General features: G+C 41.6%; 1 protein-coding gene across 1 annotated transcript; it reads left to right on the top strand.

Moving 5' to 3' along the window:
• Positions 1-294: 294 nt before the first annotated feature.
• On the top strand, positions 295-10,284 carry rbm12 (RNA binding motif protein 12). The gene is made up of 3 exons (XM_080423613.1): positions 295-378; positions 6,101-7,453; positions 7,496-10,284. The coding sequence occupies exons 2-3, from the start codon at positions 6,119-6,121 to the stop codon at positions 8,972-8,974; spliced, it is 2,814 nt and encodes a 937-aa protein (XP_080279739.1). The 5' UTR covers positions 295-378; positions 6,101-6,118; the 3' UTR covers positions 8,975-10,284.
• Positions 10,285-21,768: the final 11,484 nt, after the last annotated feature.

Here is a 21,768-nt window from a genome sequence, read left to right as displayed (position 1 = left end):
CCTATACATCGGCTAACATATTTTCAGATGGCGAACAAATATTTATTAATTTAAGGGTACCTTGAAATTAAAATGTTTAATATTACTATTATTATTATTATTATTATTATTATTATTATTATTATTATTATTATTATCATCGTTCAGTTACATACTGGGAGTTTGTTGCATTGAATGAAGTAATACCCCTGCAAGCCGGTGGAGGTCGCTGCAGTCGCACGAGTACCAACGCTGCGTGACGTCATGATCTCGCGTCTTGACTGCTCTCGCGGAATTTCGGGTCCGACATTTGGCGACAGAGCGTGCAGAGAGGAGAAGCAAGAAGACGTTGAGTGTGTGAATATAAAAAATCTGTTGAATAAACAGATTTATAAATCGGTAAGAAATACATAAACAACCACAAAGAACAGCACGAGCCGCACGTGTTGAAACCCAAACGTGCACAAAGGGAACTAATTGGTCCTGATAGACGCCAGCAGCACACAACAATGGAGCTAACCGTTAGCATGCAGCTAGCTCGCTGGCTAACCGTTAGCCTGTTGTTGTGTGTCAATATCGATTGTGTTCTTGTTGTTTATTGTCTTTATGTGTTGGTGTGTAGCTGCAGACAAGGTGACAGGTTGGATGTGTGGAGGCTTCCAGCATCAACATGGTGTCATGTTGCTGCATGTATGTACACAATGCTAGCTAACACGCGCACACACACACACACACGCACACACACACACACACACTCTCACAGGCACGCACGACTGTAATTGCACGCACACACTGCTGTACTTACACGCACAGAGCTTCTAGTAAGTAAGTGGTCTCTTGCGTGAATCGATGCTTAAAGAACATAACAAACTGTATTCCATGTAAAACCTTTTTCCCCCCTTTGCACAGGACAGGTATATATTATATTATTATATATTATATTATTGTGTGACGTCATAGCCAAGCCGCTTGGGTATTTAAGAAATGTTCCTATTCCAAAATACCACTTTATTTTTTACATCACTTAATATAATAGTTGTATGTCAAAAATAGGTAGTCTGTGATGTTTAGGTGGGCTTGTATTTCCAGTGTCTTTGGATACATTAGTACTTTTTCAGTGTCGGTTTATATACTTATACTAAACCCTAACCATAGAAGTATTATGTATTTGTTTGTAACGCAGTTCTTATATTAAGTGATTCAAAACGGTGTTGGAATGGGAAAATGTCTTTGACTCAGGGGGGCATGGCTTTGATATAGTATGTTTGTACTTTATATATAGAACAGGCAACGCAAGGATCCAACGAGGATGGGACGTTGTATTTGGATGTCATAGTCCCCTTATGTGTGACATCACACTCTTGTCACACTTAAATTAAAAAAATATATATATTTCTAACTGTATTCCTGACTGTATTCCATCTCTGGGAGAGAGTTGTACATGCCACTGTGGTGGTTTTGTTCATGGAGCCAGACTTGTTGTCCTGGTGGTTTCCTATGGTCCATGCTTTCAGGCTGCAGTTATGATGAAGATTCCTGTTTCATTATTTTTTACTGTCTGACAGGGTGGATGGTGTCGCTGACAGGGTGGTGTAGGCTGGTCACATGTGAAGTAGGGTTAGATGTGATGTATTTCACGTGAGGGGGGGGGTCTCTGACTGGGTGGTGTATATGACAGGTTGGGGTGTATTTTACAGGTGGATTGAGGTCAGATGTGGTGTGTGACTGCTGAATGACAGATCATGGGGAAGATGGTGATTGACTAATGATGCTGTGTGCTGGTGCTGTGTAGATGATTGATTGGTTTCGATTAATGATGATGATTGATTTGAGCCTTTTTATGAACAAAATGTGGTCTTTCTGTGTTGATGTCGATTTGGCATGTCAAAAGTTGGTTGATTTTCATTGACTTTGTTCAATCGTTAAAAGAATCCCTGGCTAATAAGCCTTATATGCCTTAATATATATTTGCCCTCTATAACAAAAAATGTAATTAATAACACCTTGAATATTTTATTTATTTTAGAAATAGTTAATCTTTCACTCAATAGGGACAACTCCTCTCGCAAGTTGATGATGTAATTTGGCCATGTGTGGGCCAGCCCCATGGAAGGTATGGAATGCATGTGCTAACTAAAATGCAACTTAATACTTCCTTAGGTTAATATGAGCATCAAAACAAAACTTTTTATAACATCATCAACTTGCGACGGGAGCGGTCCCTATTGAGGGAATGATGAACTATCTGTAAAATATAAATATAAGGTGTTTTTGAGCTATATAGGGCAATTATAATGTTTTAAGGCATATAAAGCTATTAGCGATCCTTTTAAGAGATGTTTAATGGCTATCGGTTAAAAATAGTAGATGCTTTGAAATGATTAAATGATGGTTGATTGGCTCTTTTAATGCTTTACTTGATTTTATTGCCCATTTTCAATATTGTTTGATGATGATTGGCCCAGGATTGGCTGTTTAAACAGATGATAACTATGATTGGCTGCTGTAAAACATGGCTTGTTGTACAGTAGGTGCTGTGGTCTGTGCTGTGAGCTGCTATGTGGTTTATTTCCATGGTGTTTGTAACATTGCTGTGTTGATGTTTCTCTCCACCGGTGACCTCAGAGCTGTTGGTTGGAAGTCAGATGCTGAACATTCACTGTTCTTCTATTACAAGCTGTGGAGTGTCTGTCTGCGGTGTGCTCTGCTCTCATTGGCTGCTTCTCTGGGTTTTGGTCTGCTTGGTGTATCATCGTGTTGGCAGACGTCAGTCTGTAGTCTAACGTTTAGTAATAGTAGAGGCGCTGCTGTGCAAAATGATGCCCTAACGGTCATCTGCCGGTAGTTTTAAAATCACTGATCATCCAAATGGATGGGGTTTGATTCCTGTTCAAAAACACAATCTGTGTTAAGAGTAAAAAAAAGGGAGTGTTGTTTTCAGTTGAACAGTTCTTAAAAGCTTTGTCTCAGGTACTAGAAACCCGATTCTGAGGTCTTAATATTGCTGTGAGTCAAGAATGATAAATGTCTTAAAATGTGTTCACTTTGCATTAATGTTTAGCTTGGGTTACGTTAAAGCTGTAAATCAAGACAGAAATCACACTGCACTGGTGAGCTGTCCCAAACAGTTGTTTAATGCAGAAACAATAGTGGATTACAGTTGCCAGTTTTATGAATCAATTACTGTAAATCTGCTACATGGAATCCATTGCTCTGAAAGCCTGCCTGGCTCCTGTACTGTTTTCCTGTGTAGGATTGTTACAGTAAAGAAATGTTGGAGTGGAAATGTTGGGGAATTGTGTTCACTATGCGCTCATCATACAGGTTGAGGTTGACAACAGGCAAAACCAGTAAATTGTCAGGATATTCACATACTGTAGCACAGATGTCTCCTGTCTGATGTTGACTGAGAAAAAATGTTAATCATCATTGGATTGGTTGTGTCAGCCTTTGAAGCATGTTATAGTGTTGTGAAGTGACATTGATTTGAAATATGTTTAGTGTTGTTTAGTGTTACTGATGTTGAATTGAAACATGTTATTTTTTCCCCATATAAAATAATACATTCCTTTAAAATTTGATTTAAAGACTGCATACCTCTGAGAAACACGCTCTCTTGTGAGATCAAGTTAATTCCTACTTCCTACTTAATATATTATTCTATAGTAAATCTTTTATAAAATGGTTAAATAAAAGCCCAGGATATTAATTTAACTTTTACACAGAACAGATGCTCCAACTGAGTCACATACTGTGATAAATATGGAACAAAGTATTCGTTGATATGAAACAGGACTCGTTATAGCCTTTACTTTTGTAATGGTTTTGTTTAAATACAGTTAAGCCACACAATTTAGAGGAATGTGACATCTTTGGTCAAGTCTGATTGTGAACTGTCTGCCATGTTCCCACATAGATCTCCTGTTTCAGTTTGACCTACATTATCATTTTGAATCGATTAAAGTGACGTTGTGTGACACTGTTGTGTGCATGCATAGCAGAGTTATACCGAATTAAGGGTTGTCTGCGGATTGCGGAACATTGATTTAATTTTTTTTAGTGTTGTGAACGTTGATTTGAAATATGTTTCATTTTGGTCAACTGACATTGGTTAGAAACATGGTGGTGATGTGATCTGAGTGACGTTGATGGTTTGAAACATTTTCTATTTAACTGATGTTTATTTGAAACATATTTTAGTACTGGTGTAACGTTTTATTCATCATTCTTGTAGTACAACAATTTGTGAAGTAAGTCAGCAAGTGAAGAAAACTCAAAGTTACAGAAACACTGTATTTATGACAACACAACATACACACAATTCATGTCCTGTTTCAATGACATTGCTGTGTGTGTGTGTATGATCCACACACAGACCAGCCTCCTGTGTGAAAATGTATCAACATAAACAGTAAAGTTATGCCTGATTGACGCACTGCAACGTGTTGCGAGTTTGTAGATCGGCTATTTTTGGTGAGTGACACCAGCATGCAACTAAGTATAAATGAGCATTTATGTTCAGATCCTGGATCAGCAACTAATTACCCAGTATTTAGGAAAGCTGCAGAAAAAAACTGTTAAAGCTGCAATCCAGAACTTATTTGAATGATTAATTTTGATTAACCCATCTGAATGGTATCCATCCCTGACCTCCCCCATCGCTGTAGCTCCAGCACTCAATCACATAGCACTAAAGATTAATTGGGGGGTGCCAGGCAAAACGGTGTAGTTTGACCTATAGACCAACGTTTTTTCTGATGTCTTAAAGACGGAGACGGGTTGGTAAAATCATGTTCCACTGTGAAATAACTGTTTAAATCAGTTTCTTTTACAGCCTGTGCATAATTTGCCTGGAGCTACAACGAAGGGGAGGTCACAGATGGGACAATCTGAATTGTAGCGTCTTCTTCCGTCTAGTTCCCCTGGGTCGCCACAGCAGATAATCTGTTTCCATCTTCTATTCTCTGCGTCTTCCTCGGTCACTCAAGCCACTTGCATGTCCTCTCTCACCGCATTCTTAAACCTCCTCTAGGGCCTTCCTCTTCTCCACTTGCCTGGCAGCTCCCATCTTCAGCATCTTTCTCCCAATGTACCCCTCATCCCTCCTGAGTCTGCACATGTCCAAACCATCTCAACCTCGCATCTCTTGCTTTATCCCCAAACCTTCTAACCTGGGCTGATCCTCTAATAATGTAGTCATGTCTGATCTTGTTCCTCCTTAAACTTCTTCACCACCTCTACTTTTACATCCTCACTGTTCCACTGTCCTCACACACAACACACACACACACACACACACACACACACGCACACAGACACGCACACACACAAAATTGTATGTTAATACAATATAACTGTCCATGTGCGGTGGTTTGAGGTGGTCTCCCTACTCTTCCATTAAGATGTTAAAACCCTGATGTCTGGTAGGATACATACTGGTTGACAAGTATTGCCGGAAGCTCATAAAAGCAATATCTCCTGTAGGCAAGAGGGTGTTCCCTCTTGGGAGGGCATTATAAGTTTGGCCTCTCAAGCGGGAGACCCGGGTTTGAATTTCTGGTAAGACTTGAAACTTAGGGATTGCAGCTTTAATTTCAATGTTTCACATGGTGGGCCTCCGAGATTTTGGAGTTGAATAAGGGTTGGGACTGTTGAGTTCTAATTCTTGCTTCTCCAATTTAGTGTTGTCTGTGCTTATTGTTTATTTCTGCATAATGGCTCAGTATGTTTATATGGAGCCGTGATTATGCACTGCTATGAAAAAATGACATTTCTTAAACAGCACTTCATGAATTGGATTTGTTTGAAAAGCTGCGGTTAATGTTTTGCATAGATTTTAGGTTTAATGTGTTGGTTAATGTGTGGAAGATCAGCGACACAATACTTGAAGAAGCCTGTAGTTTTATATTGACAGCAGTGAATACTTGAATGCAACTGTGTGTTCTAAAACAGGGTAGATTAACTTCACAGACTGAAGGTAGGTCACACCTGAAAGAACACAAGAACTAAGTCTGCACTTTTCTCTTAAACCTTCTCTTCATTCCTTTCTTCCCCCATCTCTCCTTTCTCCTCTTGTCTTTTTCTCCTCTTCTCTGACGGTACCTCCTGCTCTCTCCCCCAGGTGGTTTCTGGGTGTGTGATGGCGGTAGTGATTCGTCTTCAGGGCCTGCCCATGGTGGCAGGTACCATGGACATCAGACACTTCTTCTCAGGTCTGACCATCCCCGACGGGGGGGTCCACATCGTGGGCGGGGAGCAGGGCGAGGCCTTCATCGTGTTCGGTACTGATGAAGACGCGCGGCTGGGGATGATGCGTACGGGCGGTGCCATCAAGAATTCCAAGGTGTCTCTGTTGCTAAGCAGCAAGACGGAGATGCAGAACATGATTGAGCTCAGCCGCCGCAGGTTTGAGTCCGGTGCCACCGCTGCTGCGGCGGAGACAGCTGCCGCCGCCGCTCCTGCCATTGCCGCCGGCAACGGGAGCCGTCAGGGTGGTCCGGCCCAGGTCCAGGGAGGGGCAAGTGGGAGTGGGGGGAGGGGTGGTAGCCATGGTAGCCATGGTAGCCATGGTAGCCATGGTAACCAGGGTTTCGGTAATGTCCAAGCATCAGTAAGCCAGGCAAATGTTGCTCATGAGCAGCAGGGAAGCAAACCGGCAGTCAGCATGGTCAACATGATGCCCAGCTTCACCAACACCCACTCCTCCGGTCCCCCCCCAATCCCCCCGCTACCCAGCATTCCCACCATGCCACCCATCAGCAGCCATCCCTCCATGGCTGGACCCCCGCCGGGTTCCAACCTCCCGCCCGTCCCCACTGTCTCCCCCCTCTCGCAGGGACCTCACCAACACCAGCATCAACACCAGCACCAACACCATATCCAGCACATGTCCCACCTCCACCAACACATGTCCTCCCTGCCCCCCTTCAACCCCTCCCTGCCCCCTCCAGCAGGGCTAGGCTCCGGCCTCCCCCTGGGAACCCCCGGCCCCATGCTCTTCAACCCCCTGAATCATCTGAACCCGCTGGCCTCTCTGGGCCTCCAGGCTCACATGAAGGCCGCCGCTGCCGCATCCGCTGTGGCTGGCCCGACCAATCACGACGAGGTGTTTGTTTTGCTGCAAAACCTGCCGTTCACCTGCTCCGAGGGCGACGTCAGGGAGTTCTTCAGGGGGCTGGGGGTGGAGGGGGTACGGTTGCTAAGAGACGGTCAGGGCCGGCCGAGTGGCAGGGCCATTGTAAAGTTCTACTCCCCTCAGGACTGTTTCGAGGCTGTCAAGAGGGGCGGGGCGATGATGGGGCAAAGATTCATTGAAATCACACCAGCAACTGAGCGACAGTGGGCAAGCCTCAATGGCAATGCCATGACAACGGGCCCCACCTCTCACATTAACAGCATCAACTTAAAGCAGAACAACAACCAATCTCAGGATCAACATCGTCGTGGTAATGCCCCCAGCTCAGGGGTTGGAGGGGTAGGAGGAGGGGGAGGAGTAGGAGGTGGGGGAGGGGGGGGAGGGGGAGGAGGTGGGCGGGAGCAGCGGGGAAGATCGCGTTCTCCTCACCGCCAGGAGCTGTGCGTCTATCTGAAGGGACTTCCCTATGAGGTGCAGAAAAAGCAGATTCAGGAGTTCTTTAAGAACCTGAGTATCGTGGATGACAGCATCTACATCGCCTACGGTCCCTCTGGACGCGCTACCGGGGAGGGCTTCCTGGAGTTCAGGGTGGAGCAGGATTACAAAACTGCACTTGGGTCACACATGCAGTACATGGGCAGTCGCTTTATCCAGGTCCACCCCATCAGCAAAAAGGCCATGCTGGAGAAGATCGACTCCATCCGCAAACGCTCCACACCGGGAGACGGAAAGCAGCAGGACGGACCCAAACCCCCCAGAAACTGTGCGCACATTACCAACATCCCCTACAACGTGTCCAGGAAGGACGTCCGCAGCTTCCTGGAGGGGGTGGGGATTTATGAGGACAGCCTGAAGGTTCTGAATGATACCCAAGGCAACGGGGTGGGCCAGTCTGTGTTCCAGCTGCGGACAGAGGAGGACGGCCGGAAGGCAGAACGCCTTCACCGGCAGAAACTGAACGGGCGAGATGCGTTCGTCCACCTGGTGACGTACGAACAGATGAAGGAGATTGAGAGGAACCCTCCCCCGCAGAACAAACGAGGCCAGAGGAACAACCAGCCACAGAACCAGAGTCCAGGAGGACAGAACCAGATCCAGAACCCAACAGGACAGAACCAGAACCAGCTGGCCCCGCAACCTCCCATCAACCCCTTTGCTGCCATGACGGGGGAGGAGTTCAACTTTCTGCAACGCACCATGGGAAACCTCAACAGCCCCGGCCCTTTCCTCTCTCCTTTCTCAGCACCAGGCAGTGGGCTAGCGGGCCCACCCCCTATGCCTGGACTGGCTGCTGGCCTGGGAGGGGAAATGGGTGTGCTAGGAATGCCCCCCTCTCTGGTGGCCGGTCTACCAGGGGGTCCAATCCTGGAGCCCCCGGCCTTCAGGCCAGGCTCCGCCCCCTTCGGCCAGGAGAGCCTGCGAGGCATCACACCCTTCGACCCCAATAACAGAAAAGGAGGGGGAGGAGGACAGAACCGAGCAGGTGGAGGAGGGGCTAATACAAACCAGGGTCGGCCAGTGGGTGGGCCCAACCAACAGCCAAATAACCCTGGCAACCCCAGCAACCCTGGTAACCCCGGCAATCAGCGTGGGAACGGAGCGGGTAACCTAGCAGGCGGCGGGCCGACCATCGTAAAGCTGCAGAACATGCCCTTCACCGTGACGGTGGACGAGATCCTGGACTTCTTCTACGGATACCAGGTCCTGCCTGGTTCTGTCTGCCTCCAGTTCAACGATAAAGGCCTTCCTACCGGAGAGGCCATGGTGGCTTTCCAGGCCCAACAGGAGGCTGCCGCAGCAGTCTTGGAACTGAACGACAGACCAATTGGAGCACGCAAGGTCAAGATCAGCCTGGGTTAGAGGTCAGAACCGAACCCTTGTAGACCCAACATGGACCCACCCCAATGGGTCTGAGGCAGACTGGGCTATTAGTTAGTACCCCAGTCCTACACTGACCCAAACCTGCTCATCAAGATCACATCCTGTAAACTATTTAGATTAACTAAACCTATTGATCAAAGCAGCACAAGCTGGACATCAGACTGGGATCAGGAACATAGCAGACATACTGTAACTACCCAACCCATCTGTTAGCAACTTCAAACCAGCTACCAACTTCAACATGAAAACAAACCAAACTGACCAATGAGACTGCCCCTCCCATCTGCGCTAAACATTTTTTTTCTTTCTGTTCCGTTAGTAATCATCAAATGCTTTAATCGTGATGATGTATGGATACTGTGGCAGGAATGTTTGGGCTGTCCTAATTCCTATTGGTCTAACTGTTTCCATAACAATGTTGCTTTTTATCCAATCATGTCCAGGAGCTGAAGATTGCTGAAAGTGTTGATTACCTTTTGCTATGGTAATGTGGTGGTGATGATGGTGATCATGATGATGATGATGATTATGATAAGCATTGTTGCTGTGGTATAACATTGATGAAAAGCTCTGTTTCCATGCTGAAATGTTTGGTGTGTTGCCCTGCTAACATCCCAACAGGTTATGAGATTTGTTTGAACTGCTTTGGTAAAACAGCTGACATTACGCTATGGTTAAAACGTTGGCATAATGCTCTGTTTCCATGGTAATACCTTGACATGAACTGTTGCTTTGGAAATCGTCCACATTTTTTTGTTGCTATGGTAAAACTGTTTTCATGAAGCTGTGTTGCTATGGTAAACTCTTGGACGATGCTCTCTTGAAATGGTTACACGTTGACGACAACAATGCTGTGTTGCCAAGGATTTTTTTTTTGTTGCTATGATAAATGTTGAAGCTATGTTGCTATGGCAAAATGTGGATTATGATGCTGTGTTGCCATAGTAACATGTTGTTGACATGATGGTGTGTTTGTATGCTGTGAGGGCTGGACTTATGGAGTGAGTGTGCCAGGCATGTTTTAATGTTTTGTATCTCATTATTGTTGCTTTTCTACTCGTTGGACAAAACCTCACATGCTCAGTAGATGTGTGGACTATCACAGCTGCCATTGGCCTGATTAATTGTTCTCTAATGCAAGTTTTCCTTTCAGCGCTGTGAGCTGTTTCTTTTCTGTTTTTATTAGCTAGATGTCTTTACGAGTTGATTGTGTTGAATATAGCTGTCTGTACATACACGGGCTCTGTCTGAGTCAATAAAAAGTCATTCCTGATGGAAGTCCACTTTGATCTGCTGTACTATTGTCTCTATTGTTCTAGTATGGCTGTTTAACTGCATGTTACAGATTATTTCTCTTATACACTGTTAGGCTAAGACCATAGCCTCTGGGGAGCTATCCATTTACAGTATAGGTTTACATTGAACCTGCAATATAGCCTTTGCTACTGGTGTTGAGTGCAGTTTCATTCGGAATGACTGGGGGTCTGAGATGCTCAAGTTGAAAAACCTACCTTTTTTGTCAGTTTGACAGACCGTGTGTGAACATTATTTTAAGTGTGACAGCACTAGCATAACGGCTAGCTAACACTGATTGTTTGGCTGTATCCCTGACAACTTTCCAACTAGCCAACTATTGCTTGACTGTCTATCTGGGCATGATATATTGGCTCTTAACTCTCTCAATTCAGAATTTGTTAAAGGTGATGGCCAGCAGCCACAACTGAACACTGCAGTAAATATAAATATATTTAACATAGTAATTAAATGAATTATAAAGCATCAGTTACTGATTCAAATGGCTGCTACACCCTAGTCATTCTGTACTCTGCGCTCAATAGTACCAGTAGTAGCAGCTGAACAAGAGTTATACTCATTATTTGTTGGTGTGCTTTGATAGAACTAGTGACGAGCTCTAGCAATGACAATAGAATCGAGGTTAGCCTAGCCCTGATGATAGAACTGAGGTTAGCCTAGCCCTGATGATAGAACTGAGGTTAGCCTAGACCTGATGATAGAACCGAGGTTACCCTAGCACTGATGATAGAACCGAGGTTAGCCTAGCACTGATGATAGAACCTAGGTTAGCCCAGCACTGATGATAGAACTGCGGTTAGCCTAGCACTGATGATGGAACTGAGGTTAGCCTAGCACTGATGATAGAACTGAGGTTAGCGTAGCACTGATGATAGAACTGAGCACCGAGGGCATCTTATGCCTCGACTAAACTTATTAGGCATATTTTATTATTTTATAATAGTGAAAATAGCCAACCTACAAGCTCACAACGTCGCTGTAGATCGGCTATTTCACTATTTTAAAATGTTTTTCGAAATCATAAAAAAAGCCTAATGAGAGAAGTCATAAAACGCTGCGCAAAATAGGGCCCTGAAACTAGAACTGGGAGGTAAGCGAGCAATGAGAATTGATCTTGGGTTAGTGGGTACGCTAGCAATGCAGGTTACTGTGCCTGAAAGTGGTTTCTTAGACACGTTAGCCACAGAATTACATTCTACTTTGAATGTTTCTGATGTGTCATTATCATGTCTTGTAACGATATAAAATACTTTTTTACTTTACAAAATGCTTTGTTCTGGTCAGTGGTCAAGTGGGAGTCATAAAATAGAAACATCTGCAGGTATGTTAAAATGGATGGCAGTCCGCCAGGGGGTGCTGGTGGAAGGGTGTGTTATTTATGTTGGCCATGCAGCGCTCCAGAGTTTACAGCTAGCAGCAATGTGGAGGAGCTGCTCTATATTCAGCTACATGAGAGATGTTTAATCACCTTTGACTGCATGTGTGTGTGTGTGTGTGTGTGTGTGTGTGTACTTGTATTATTATAATTGTTAGAGTAATGTTATATAGAAATTATTGGACTGTTTATTTATTCTACAGGACTACATTGGTAATGAGTGTTTCTTGACACTTTGTTTCGAACGTGGGTGTTTTATAATGTTGAACTTGTATAATTATTTTACCAAAATCAATCCATTTGGAAAAGATTCAGGTAGGGGTTAGGATTAGACGTGTAGTGCTTAGGTTAGAGTTGTCCGTATTTTATACTTAGTTGTGTGGCAATGTCACACACTGAGAAATAGACGATTTACAATCTCACGCATTGTGAGATCTGCAATTTCTTTGATAATTTTCTGCTATTTTCAATAGCTGTTCTAAAATGTTGTCCTCACAAATATAGTAATACAAGTGTGTGTGTGTGTGTGTGTGTGTGTGTACGTTCAGGTGTCACTGTCTACATAAAATAAGCTTTGTTTTCCCCCATCAACGTACTACAAGACCAGAAAAGACATTTCACCTGTTTGCAAGTATGGTTCATCTTACCAGAACAAATACAACTCATAGAACATAGAGTTGTTCCAGGAAGAATGCCCCTGCAGTTATGTATGACTAAAGCAAAGGTACAGCTCTGGGACTTGTTTTGACCCATTAAGACTGGGAAAGCATCTGCCATTTTAGATTTAACCATTATACTTTGGCTATTTTTGAAGAATCTTGACAATTTGTGTAAATCTTCAAATATATATATATATATATTTGAATATTTTGAAGTGAACATTTGTAACTCAAATCTTTGCTTCTGGGGGTCCCTGGAACAACATATTTTGAGATGGGGTGGGGGTCTGCGGCCAAATACATATCATTTTGGGGGTCCTTGACATGAAAAAGTTTGATAACCACTGATATTATAGCAACATGAGTTTTTAAAAAAACTGTTAGGATTTAAAAGACATTTGTAGAATCCCCAGAAGCAAAGATTTGAGTTAAAAATGTTAAAAACAAATATATATATTCAAAGATTTGCAAAAAAATCATGATTTTTTTTAAATAGCAGATTTACAAGCTCATAGCGTGGGACAGACTTGGTCTGACTGAGTTTAAAGGTGCTGTAAGTGATATTTAGTTTTTCTTTAAACAAAATAAAAAAGTTAAAGCTCTATATTGTGATAGTAATCATTGCTATAAAGTGTTTGTTCAGTAGTAGGGGTCTCTCGTACTTTAATAGGAAATACATGTTTCATCCAATCAGCAGAGAACACAGAACTATAAGCAAACAGAATTGGATTTGGGACACTATAACATTGAAGCTGATGAATAGTAGCTTACATTTTATAGTGTTCCAACTCCAGTTTTGTCTGCTTATTTTTTGTCACTTCCAATTTCACTTGTTTATCCTGTATGAGTCTTTTCTCCTAATTGGATGAAATGCAGATCCTCACCTGAAAATGTATTTTCAGTTTCCTGAAGAGCTGCAGAGACTGGGAGACCCATGTTACGTACTGAACAAACACTATAGCAATGATTACTATCACAGTATAAAGCTATGTAACACTAACTCAGAAAAGAAGGGGAAATAAATCAATTACACCGCTGTATATTATATCAACAAATATAAGGATGGATGGATAGTATGCATGAAAAAACAGGACAGATACAGGTAGGAGTAGAGATACAACTAAGATTCAAATAAATGTTATAAAAATGGGTAGACTCAAAGTCTGCGCTAGCCATCTGCACCAAATGCACAAAATGATAAGCATATGGCGGCGGACCCCCGTCTCAAAATATTCTATTCCAGGGACCCCCAGAAGCAAAGATTTGAGTTAAATGTTTGCTTTAAAAAATATATATATTCAAAGATTTGCACAAATTTTCAAGTTTTTTCAAAAATAGATCTACAAGCTAGATAGCAGATTTATCGTGAGCTTGTAGAAAAAAAAACAATCTGTCTGTGGGTTTTATTGAACCAATGAAAATAGTTTGACTATTAGATCCACATGTTCTTTTTTTACATTTCCTTAAAACAAACTGTTTTGGACATACAAACTTTCCACCCGACAGCGATGATGTGTACAGTTAACAACAGCTTATAATGAGCGATATACAGTACCACCTGTCAACAGTGAAACGTTTACAGCAGTTAACCCAAACAGGCAACTGTCATGGTGCTTTAGTGCACATCCCAGTAGTTTGTGTGCAAATATGCCGGTCATTGCCGGAGTAACGCCAGGAGTCAGTAATCTAGACATTAATCAAGAATCCAACAGAGCGTATGGAGGTTTGGTTGTGGAGCCTAATGCTTACTGCCACAAAGGACTGTCACTGTCTTGTACCGGTGTAACATCCCCAAATATACCCCCAGGCAAACTATACCCATGGTTAAAGTTGTCTGTCACCATGACTGATTAAACATAATTCTACATATTGTTTTAATTGTTTAGGAAACGCCACTAGTGTGGAGGACTCACAAATGACAGATTGGGGACAAATATTCAGTCATGAGATTTGTCTTTGCTTTAATCCCTGTAGACCCAGGGTTAATGGATGGATCCTTTCATTCGGTTTCACAAATCACAGATTAGGATTTGGCTTGACAAAATGTTTCTGTCGTCATGAGGATTTATTATTGCTTTATTCCATGCAGTATGAGCTATATTTGTTCTGGTAAGACGTGGAAGGAGGTGAAATGAATAGTTTGACAAGGAGAAGAAAAAAGGCCTGGATGAAATGGTTGTTTGTGTTTCCATGGTGATCAGTGTGTTCAGTTTCATGACCTCTGACCCCTGCTGCTGATAATCTGTCAGTCAATCATATTGCTGTCAATGACGGAGTTCTTTGATTGGCTCTGTTGTTTCTGCTGAACACCTATAAACACGGAGAGAGGCGTGGTAAGTAGTGCAGAATAGAATATCCATATGAATCTGCATAGACATGAGTGGTATGCAAACACATACATGCACACACACACATACAGCAGCAAACTGACTGATGTCCATGCAGACTTAACTGAGTCTATGACAATTTATACGAATACTTCACCCCCAAAATGACTTTTTTTATATATCAAATCCGTGAAGCCTTTAATTCATGGAGAATGTTTGTTTGTGTTGCATTCCTTCACTCTGAATGAAAAATTCAAAAACAAACGGAATACTTGATGAATTGAATAAAATAGGAATCCAGGATTAATAACAGCAAAACTATGTTAAAGCATCTTTATAAACCCCAACACAGCTCTGAATATAAAAAAAGAGAAAAAGGAGAGCAATGTGCTCTTTGGTACAATTGGGTGATAAAGTTACATAGCAAAAAAAGGAAAGACCAAGGCACTCTTGTGGAAGAATTGCGGCACATACTATATTGCCCGTGATCCCCCAGGGGTCCCCTCCTTTTCCCCCTCTACACCAAATATCTTCGCTCTACAAGCATTTGCGAAGAAAGCTTTTAGATCAGCTATTTTTGACAAATGTTAGATTATTTACGCAGAATGTCGCATATGACATTCACAGAATAGGGATGCTATGGTTCATTTGGTTAACGTGTAGGTGCACAATGTTTTTTGTTCTTGCCTGTGCATTTTAGGCTTTTTAGCATTTATTTTATTTTTTAGTGCTTTCCCTTTTCCCTTTTTTGTTATACAGCTCTCACGGTGTAATCCAAGTGTCTTGTATCCAGTCCTTGTCCTCATTACTTCTAAATCACTGCATTTTCACTGAAACCTTACTATTTTAACACAGTGTGTACAGTCCCATACACAAACGACACACCTGGTATGAGCACGTGCATATGAACTGTGCTGTGTTGAACGCCACGTGTACACCCAGGTTCCTCATTCGTGCATGACACTGTTTTTAAAGCATTTTAAATAGTACAGCTTTCTTCAATTCATAAAGTATTGTTTTTTTTGGATTCTGCATTTACCACAAAGAACAATTGTCCATGAATTCAAGGAATCACGGGGTGAGTCATTTATAGAAAGACTAAAAAAATCCTTTTGGGGATGAAGTATTCCTTTAACCACTTTCACCCTATTTTGTGCATGTCATTGGTGAAAATTCTCTAAAATGTTAAACAATTTTCTCAATTTTCCAACATAGCAAAAATAGCAGATGTACAAGCTCACAGCACTTCACATTGTGATGTGCTGTCCGTTTGTGGATGTGCTATTTTCGCTATTCATCATACAACAAAGTATATAGGGCTTAAAGGGCGAGACCACTTTGGTAGAGGTTTGGGTTACCTTGCCATGATGTAACTCCAAAGGTGGACAAGAAATCAAAAATAATTACTCCATTGATTAGAAATTGATAATTCAAAATAAGCTCCCCATTTACTTACATTGCACGGTAAAATAGCTCTCAAAGGCACTCTTTTAGCCCGTAAACAAACACAAACAAAGCTGATTCAGACAATATAGAACATCACCAAAGGTTTGTTTTTTAAATAAAAATGTTAATATCCATTTTGTGATTTTTATGAAGAAGAAAACCCGGACTGGATCCACGGATCCGGATCTTCAAATAGTAAAATCAACAGGAAGTTGACGTTTGTATTAAAAAAACAAACCGTACTGGGTTTTGTGATGTTCTATATTGACTGAATTTTAGATGTTGATTGAAGTTTAGATGTGGGTTTTGATGTGGTTAAAGTAATATTTTAGTTAGATAGGTGGAGGTGGGTCATGTGGTGTCTAGCTGAGAAAAGTATAGCCTGCACTCCAGCTACATGGAAAATAATCACTTTTATTAGGTCAATATTGACCTGAATATCCCTAGAGAGTCGAAACGTTGTCAAGTTTGCTAATAAAGTGATTCTTTGCCATGCATGTAGCTGGAGTGCAGGCTCTACTTTTCTCATTGTTAGCCTTATTGGCCCAGCGCCCATAGTCGATGTACGTATAATTACGTTTACTTTGGTGTCTACTACAGCTGTCAGAAGTTGAAACAGACAGACAAATGGACAATTTGACAGGCAGACAGTGTTGGAGCGACACACTGTTGTACAGTGGAGAGTGAGACATGGAGGGAAGGTTCTGGTACAGGGGTACATATATTATATTATTATAATATATTAATCATTGGTGGGTGACGGCTTGAACAGAACATCAACAGAACTGTGAATAAAACGATCCTGTCACTTAGTGAAACATCGTTTTTTCATAATTAAAGATTAAATCATTTATCAGAGCTGTTAGCGTAAATGTCAGGAACCCTGGTCAACAAACGACAGGATAATATACAGTATAAAGAAAACAATTCAGTGTTTCAAAGTAACCAGAATAGCAGGTAAACATCAGACCTAAAAGAACAACAGTATCTAAATAGCATTCTGTACATTTGTGGTCAACGCATTTAAAATGACCAAGATCAACCAAAATGCTATACAGATCAAAACCAGCAAACATTGTCTCTCTAAATAACGTGTGAACAAGTAGCCAACATGCATCTGCACAGTATAGCAACTATCAAAACAGACAACAAGACGTGATACAAGGAGAGAGGGGTGCTGGGAGGTGAGGTACAACAAGTGATACAAGGAAAGGTGAGTGCTAGGGGATGAGGTACAAGAAGTGACGCAAGGCATGAGGAGTGCTTGGGGGTGAGGTGGAGTCTGAAGAGGTGAGTTTTCAGACTAGTGGAAAATGGGGGGTGAGTCTGTCCTCCTGACTGAGGTCATTCCCCATTTTGCGAGCCATGAGGGAGAAGAGGCTAGTTAGGATGGAGTGTTGTCCAGGGTGTTATAAGGAATGTTCTAAGTGAGCAGTAAGAGCGGTCCTGGAGGTATGGGAGGGGGGGGGGCATGCGGTTGGTTGGTAGGACATCGCCAATGTTTTGTACTGGGTGTAGGACATCACCAGTGTTTTGTACTGGGTGTAGGACATCACCAGTGTTTTGTACTGGGTGTAGGACATCACCAGAGTTTTGTACTGGGTGTAGGACATCACCAGTGTTTTGTACTGGGTGTAGGACATCACCAGAGTTTTGTACTGGGTGTAGGACATCACCAATGTTTTGTACTGGGTGTAGGACATCACCAGAGTTTTGTACTGGGTGTAGGACATCACCAGTGTTTTGTACTGGGTGTAGGACATCACCAGGGGTTTGTACTGGGTGTAGGACATCACCATGTTTTGTACTGCTGTGGAATTCTGGATCACTTAAAATGGTTTTAGAGAGCACGCCCGCTGACCAGTAAGGTCAGTAGCATTCAGTTGCAATGCTCTAGCTTTGAGATTACTGAGGCCTGGATAAGGAGCTGGACAGAGTCCTTGGTGCTGGAAGGGTCTGTTCTCCAGATGGTGTAAAGTGTAAATCTAAAGGATGGAGTGATGATCGCTGCAATTTGTGCAATGAAGAGAATCTGTCTGGCCAACTCCTGAATGACTGTTATTGTTGATCTCATAGTACACAACTAGATTTAGTAACATTTAATGGTTAAGTACACTGGGACTATTATCTCTCTCTCTCACACACGCACGCAGACAGACAGACAGACAGACAGACACATAATGGCACTTCCACCATTACTGTTACTATTATAAATAGTTTCACTACTGTTGCTCATACTAATGGTACAAATCTAACAAACTACAAATACAGTTCAAATGGGCTGTCGGTGAAATATCAGCAGGCTGTGTGTGTGCATGTGTGTGTGTGTGAGAGCTGTATTAGTTGAGGATAACATGAGTGTGAAACATACATTTCATCTGCTGTGGTTTCATGATGTGCGAGCGTTTGCATGGTTTTACTGGTGTGTGTTATGTTTGTATGCACATCTATGTGTCATGTTCAATATTTTTTAAGTTTTAATTTATGCCTGATGAAGGTCCGAGTGACAGAAATGTATCCTTATCAATGATTGCTTTGTAAGTCAAGACAGTGTGTGGGACTTTATTTATCCTTTATTCTGCTCTTCAAGTTCATTACTCCCCGTCTGTGCAAAGGGACTTTTTCTTCTAGGTTTAAATTTATGTTAAGGACATCGATCTTCACCGTCTGAATGGAATGTGCTCTCCTTTGTAAATAAGATGTTTTGGTGTCATTTTGGTTTGAGAACGATTGAACTATGAATCACCAAGTTATGTAATACATGAATTAACCCCATCTCTCCCTCTCTCTCTCTCTCTTTAGATGACTGTTTCAGTGAGGTAGAGTTGACCGTCTCCTGTTCCAATCTGTCGGATAAGGATGGTGGCTTCAAGTCCGTCCCTCAGTGTGTTCTGCTGCACAGTGCTGGAAAGTCCATGAAAGACTGTTGCTCTATGACCAACTTCCACAATTCTGATTCCTCAGTTATGTTTCTAATTAGGTTGTATTATTTAGGTTCATTGCATACATACTTTTCTCATTTTTGTAACCATTTTCAGTGTTGTTTTTTTAATAAACATATGTTTCCGTTTTAAACTCGGTTGTCGTTTTCCGTATTTATGTTACTTCTGTTAGGACACTATGCATTGGGCAGCATGTAGGCTTACAAATATAGATCCTTCCACATCCTGCACACATGTTTATTTTCATTTATTGGTTTGGCACCGTCTCTACGTCACAACGGTGAAGGCCGACCACTAGAAGCACGGATATATGAATGAACGTCATCATCACGCAGGGGAGAGGAGAGAGGAATTGTTTGAAGAGCGTGGTGGCTCGTTTGTTACGAGAAGTAGTTTGGTAGTCGGTAATTAAAAAGTACACATGGAGGCCACAGCTCTACCCCAAGCCTAGACTAAGGTCATATATATATGTATATGTATATGTATATCTATATGTAAAAGTGCCTAACCCTCATGGGTTTATAAGTTCCATTTTACGCTTACAACATGTTAATTATACAGAGTGTTCTGTCTTCTCTCCCAAGCTTGACAAATACAATTTGCCACAACAAAAGCTCCTTTTCCGAAATCTATATATCAAGTTACTGTATATATCTCAAGTTTTTCATAATCATCTAGCTCAAGGAAATCACCACAAATAGAAAACATTTTACTAACAAATACCTCTCTTATATCATATTTAGGGCAATAAAACAAAAACATAATTCAGTTCACAAAACAAACAGTATCTCTTATTCTGGAGTGGCATTAAACATGCCAGTCTCCAGAGCTAATGGTAATGTTCCTGACTATTTGTGCACACAGATCGTTGTCTTTTGCTTAAATCTTACTTCACACAAGGTTCTACCCTGTACCTGTCCTTTATGAGACGATAAGTTTGCAACTTAGGTTTATACCATGTATCACTATTCCATTTTTCTTTATAAATGGAAAACATTGTACTTCTAATTTCATGAACATCACACAGTAGACCTAACTTATTTTGGAAAATAAAATAATAAATCATTAGAATAAAATAAAGATCTCAATTCATTAGTCCAGGGGTGACCAAATCTAAAATCCCAGTTAAAAATAGTTTTAGTGAGTCTCTAGTCGGACATCTTCACAAGCCTATTCCATAGCCGAACCATTTGACATTTGTGTCTGATGCTTGGAGGTTCCTATCCCATATCCCTGTTAATTGCCAGCACTGGAGTCAATGTATTGACTCCCAAAAAGGATCGAATAGCTCTATGATGCACAGTGTTACAACTTGTATATTCCCGGAAACCTCAAACACCAGAAGCATAGTCAGACATAGTCAAGCATTATCAACACATGACTAAATCCTATTTGTAATCCTAATTCATTCTTATTCATGTCAGTGTAACCAGGATACATACACTTTTCCCCCCACAATTATCTGCCTAACTTTCTAATTCTGCTTTGTGAAATACAATTTTGACCATCTGACTTCTACAATCTATGCTCCCAACTCCCCAATTAGGCTTATTGTACATCCTTAAACTCATGTCATATGGTATATGTATATATCACATAATTATATTGTTCCCTTAACACTACGTACAATTTTGTGCTGTATGTAGTTATTTCAGGGCTACAGAATGTGCATCTTTGCTTTTGCCAGTCTGGGGAAGATTCAAATGGATTTTCACAATAAATTGAATAAAACACTGGCTGGAAAGTCAGTGATCTGAAATTTAATTATTACAGTACAGCTGAGACTCAGATCATGAGTATTGTGTTAGTTTGCTCTCAGTTGCCATGAGAGAAAGCTCCATTTTGAATGTGCACAGTTGTCAAAATATGGTAGATATACAGTACCGTAAACGTAGATACCTCATTGGACGCTGCTGTTCTTTGGAGCGACGCGTCATTGTGGTTGTCATTTTCTTTGCTGGGAAGCCGTACCTCCTAATGCATGTATGCCCCATGTATGTCTGCTGAAGGTGGAGTTCTGTCCATTATTAAATAATCATAACTCACTGATTGAATTCTCAACCGATTTCCACGTGGTTTGGTTTGATAAAAATGTTATGATATTGAATACTTTGTTAAATTACAAATGTGGATTTTCATATGAAAATACCTTATCTTACATATAGTAACAGTAATGGTTATACAAGGGAACAAAGTTTTAGTTTTTTTTAAAGGTACCTCTGTACAACTCATATGACCTCACCTGTGTCTATCCACTAATATTAATAGTGCCCTCTATATTGGTGTTTTTGTTTCATTTGTTGTCTATTTGTACATCTGCTTCTTGTGTTTAACATTTTCATTTTGTTTATCTTCTACTTCTGTGTTAAATTGAAAACTTGAATAATAATAAAAAATAGTGCCCTCTATTGACCAGTTTTTCAGCCTGTAGGCCTGTTGGCCTGCTGGCCTATGTGGAACCTGCTCCAGGGACATGCAGAGAATGATAGAGGGGCAGGGGCTGACATTTCTAGAAGAGCACTTTTGGCAAAAATAGCTAAAAAAGTTGATCTACAACCTCACAACACATTGCAGTGAGCTTGTAGATCAGCTATTGTTGGTGTGCGACACTGCACTCAGCCAATAGGGTATAGCCAATACAAGTATAACCAAGCGTTTACTGGAGATGCAGCATATAGGGCAATTATTTAAACATAAAATGCTGCATTGA

Source organism: Gymnoscopelus braueri (genome assembly GCF_963280865.1).
Source record: "Gymnoscopelus braueri genome assembly, chromosome: 3".
NCBI lineage: Eukaryota > Metazoa > Chordata > Actinopteri > Myctophiformes > Myctophidae > Gymnoscopelus > Gymnoscopelus braueri.
This window is presented reverse-complemented; position numbering and strand designations above follow the sequence as displayed.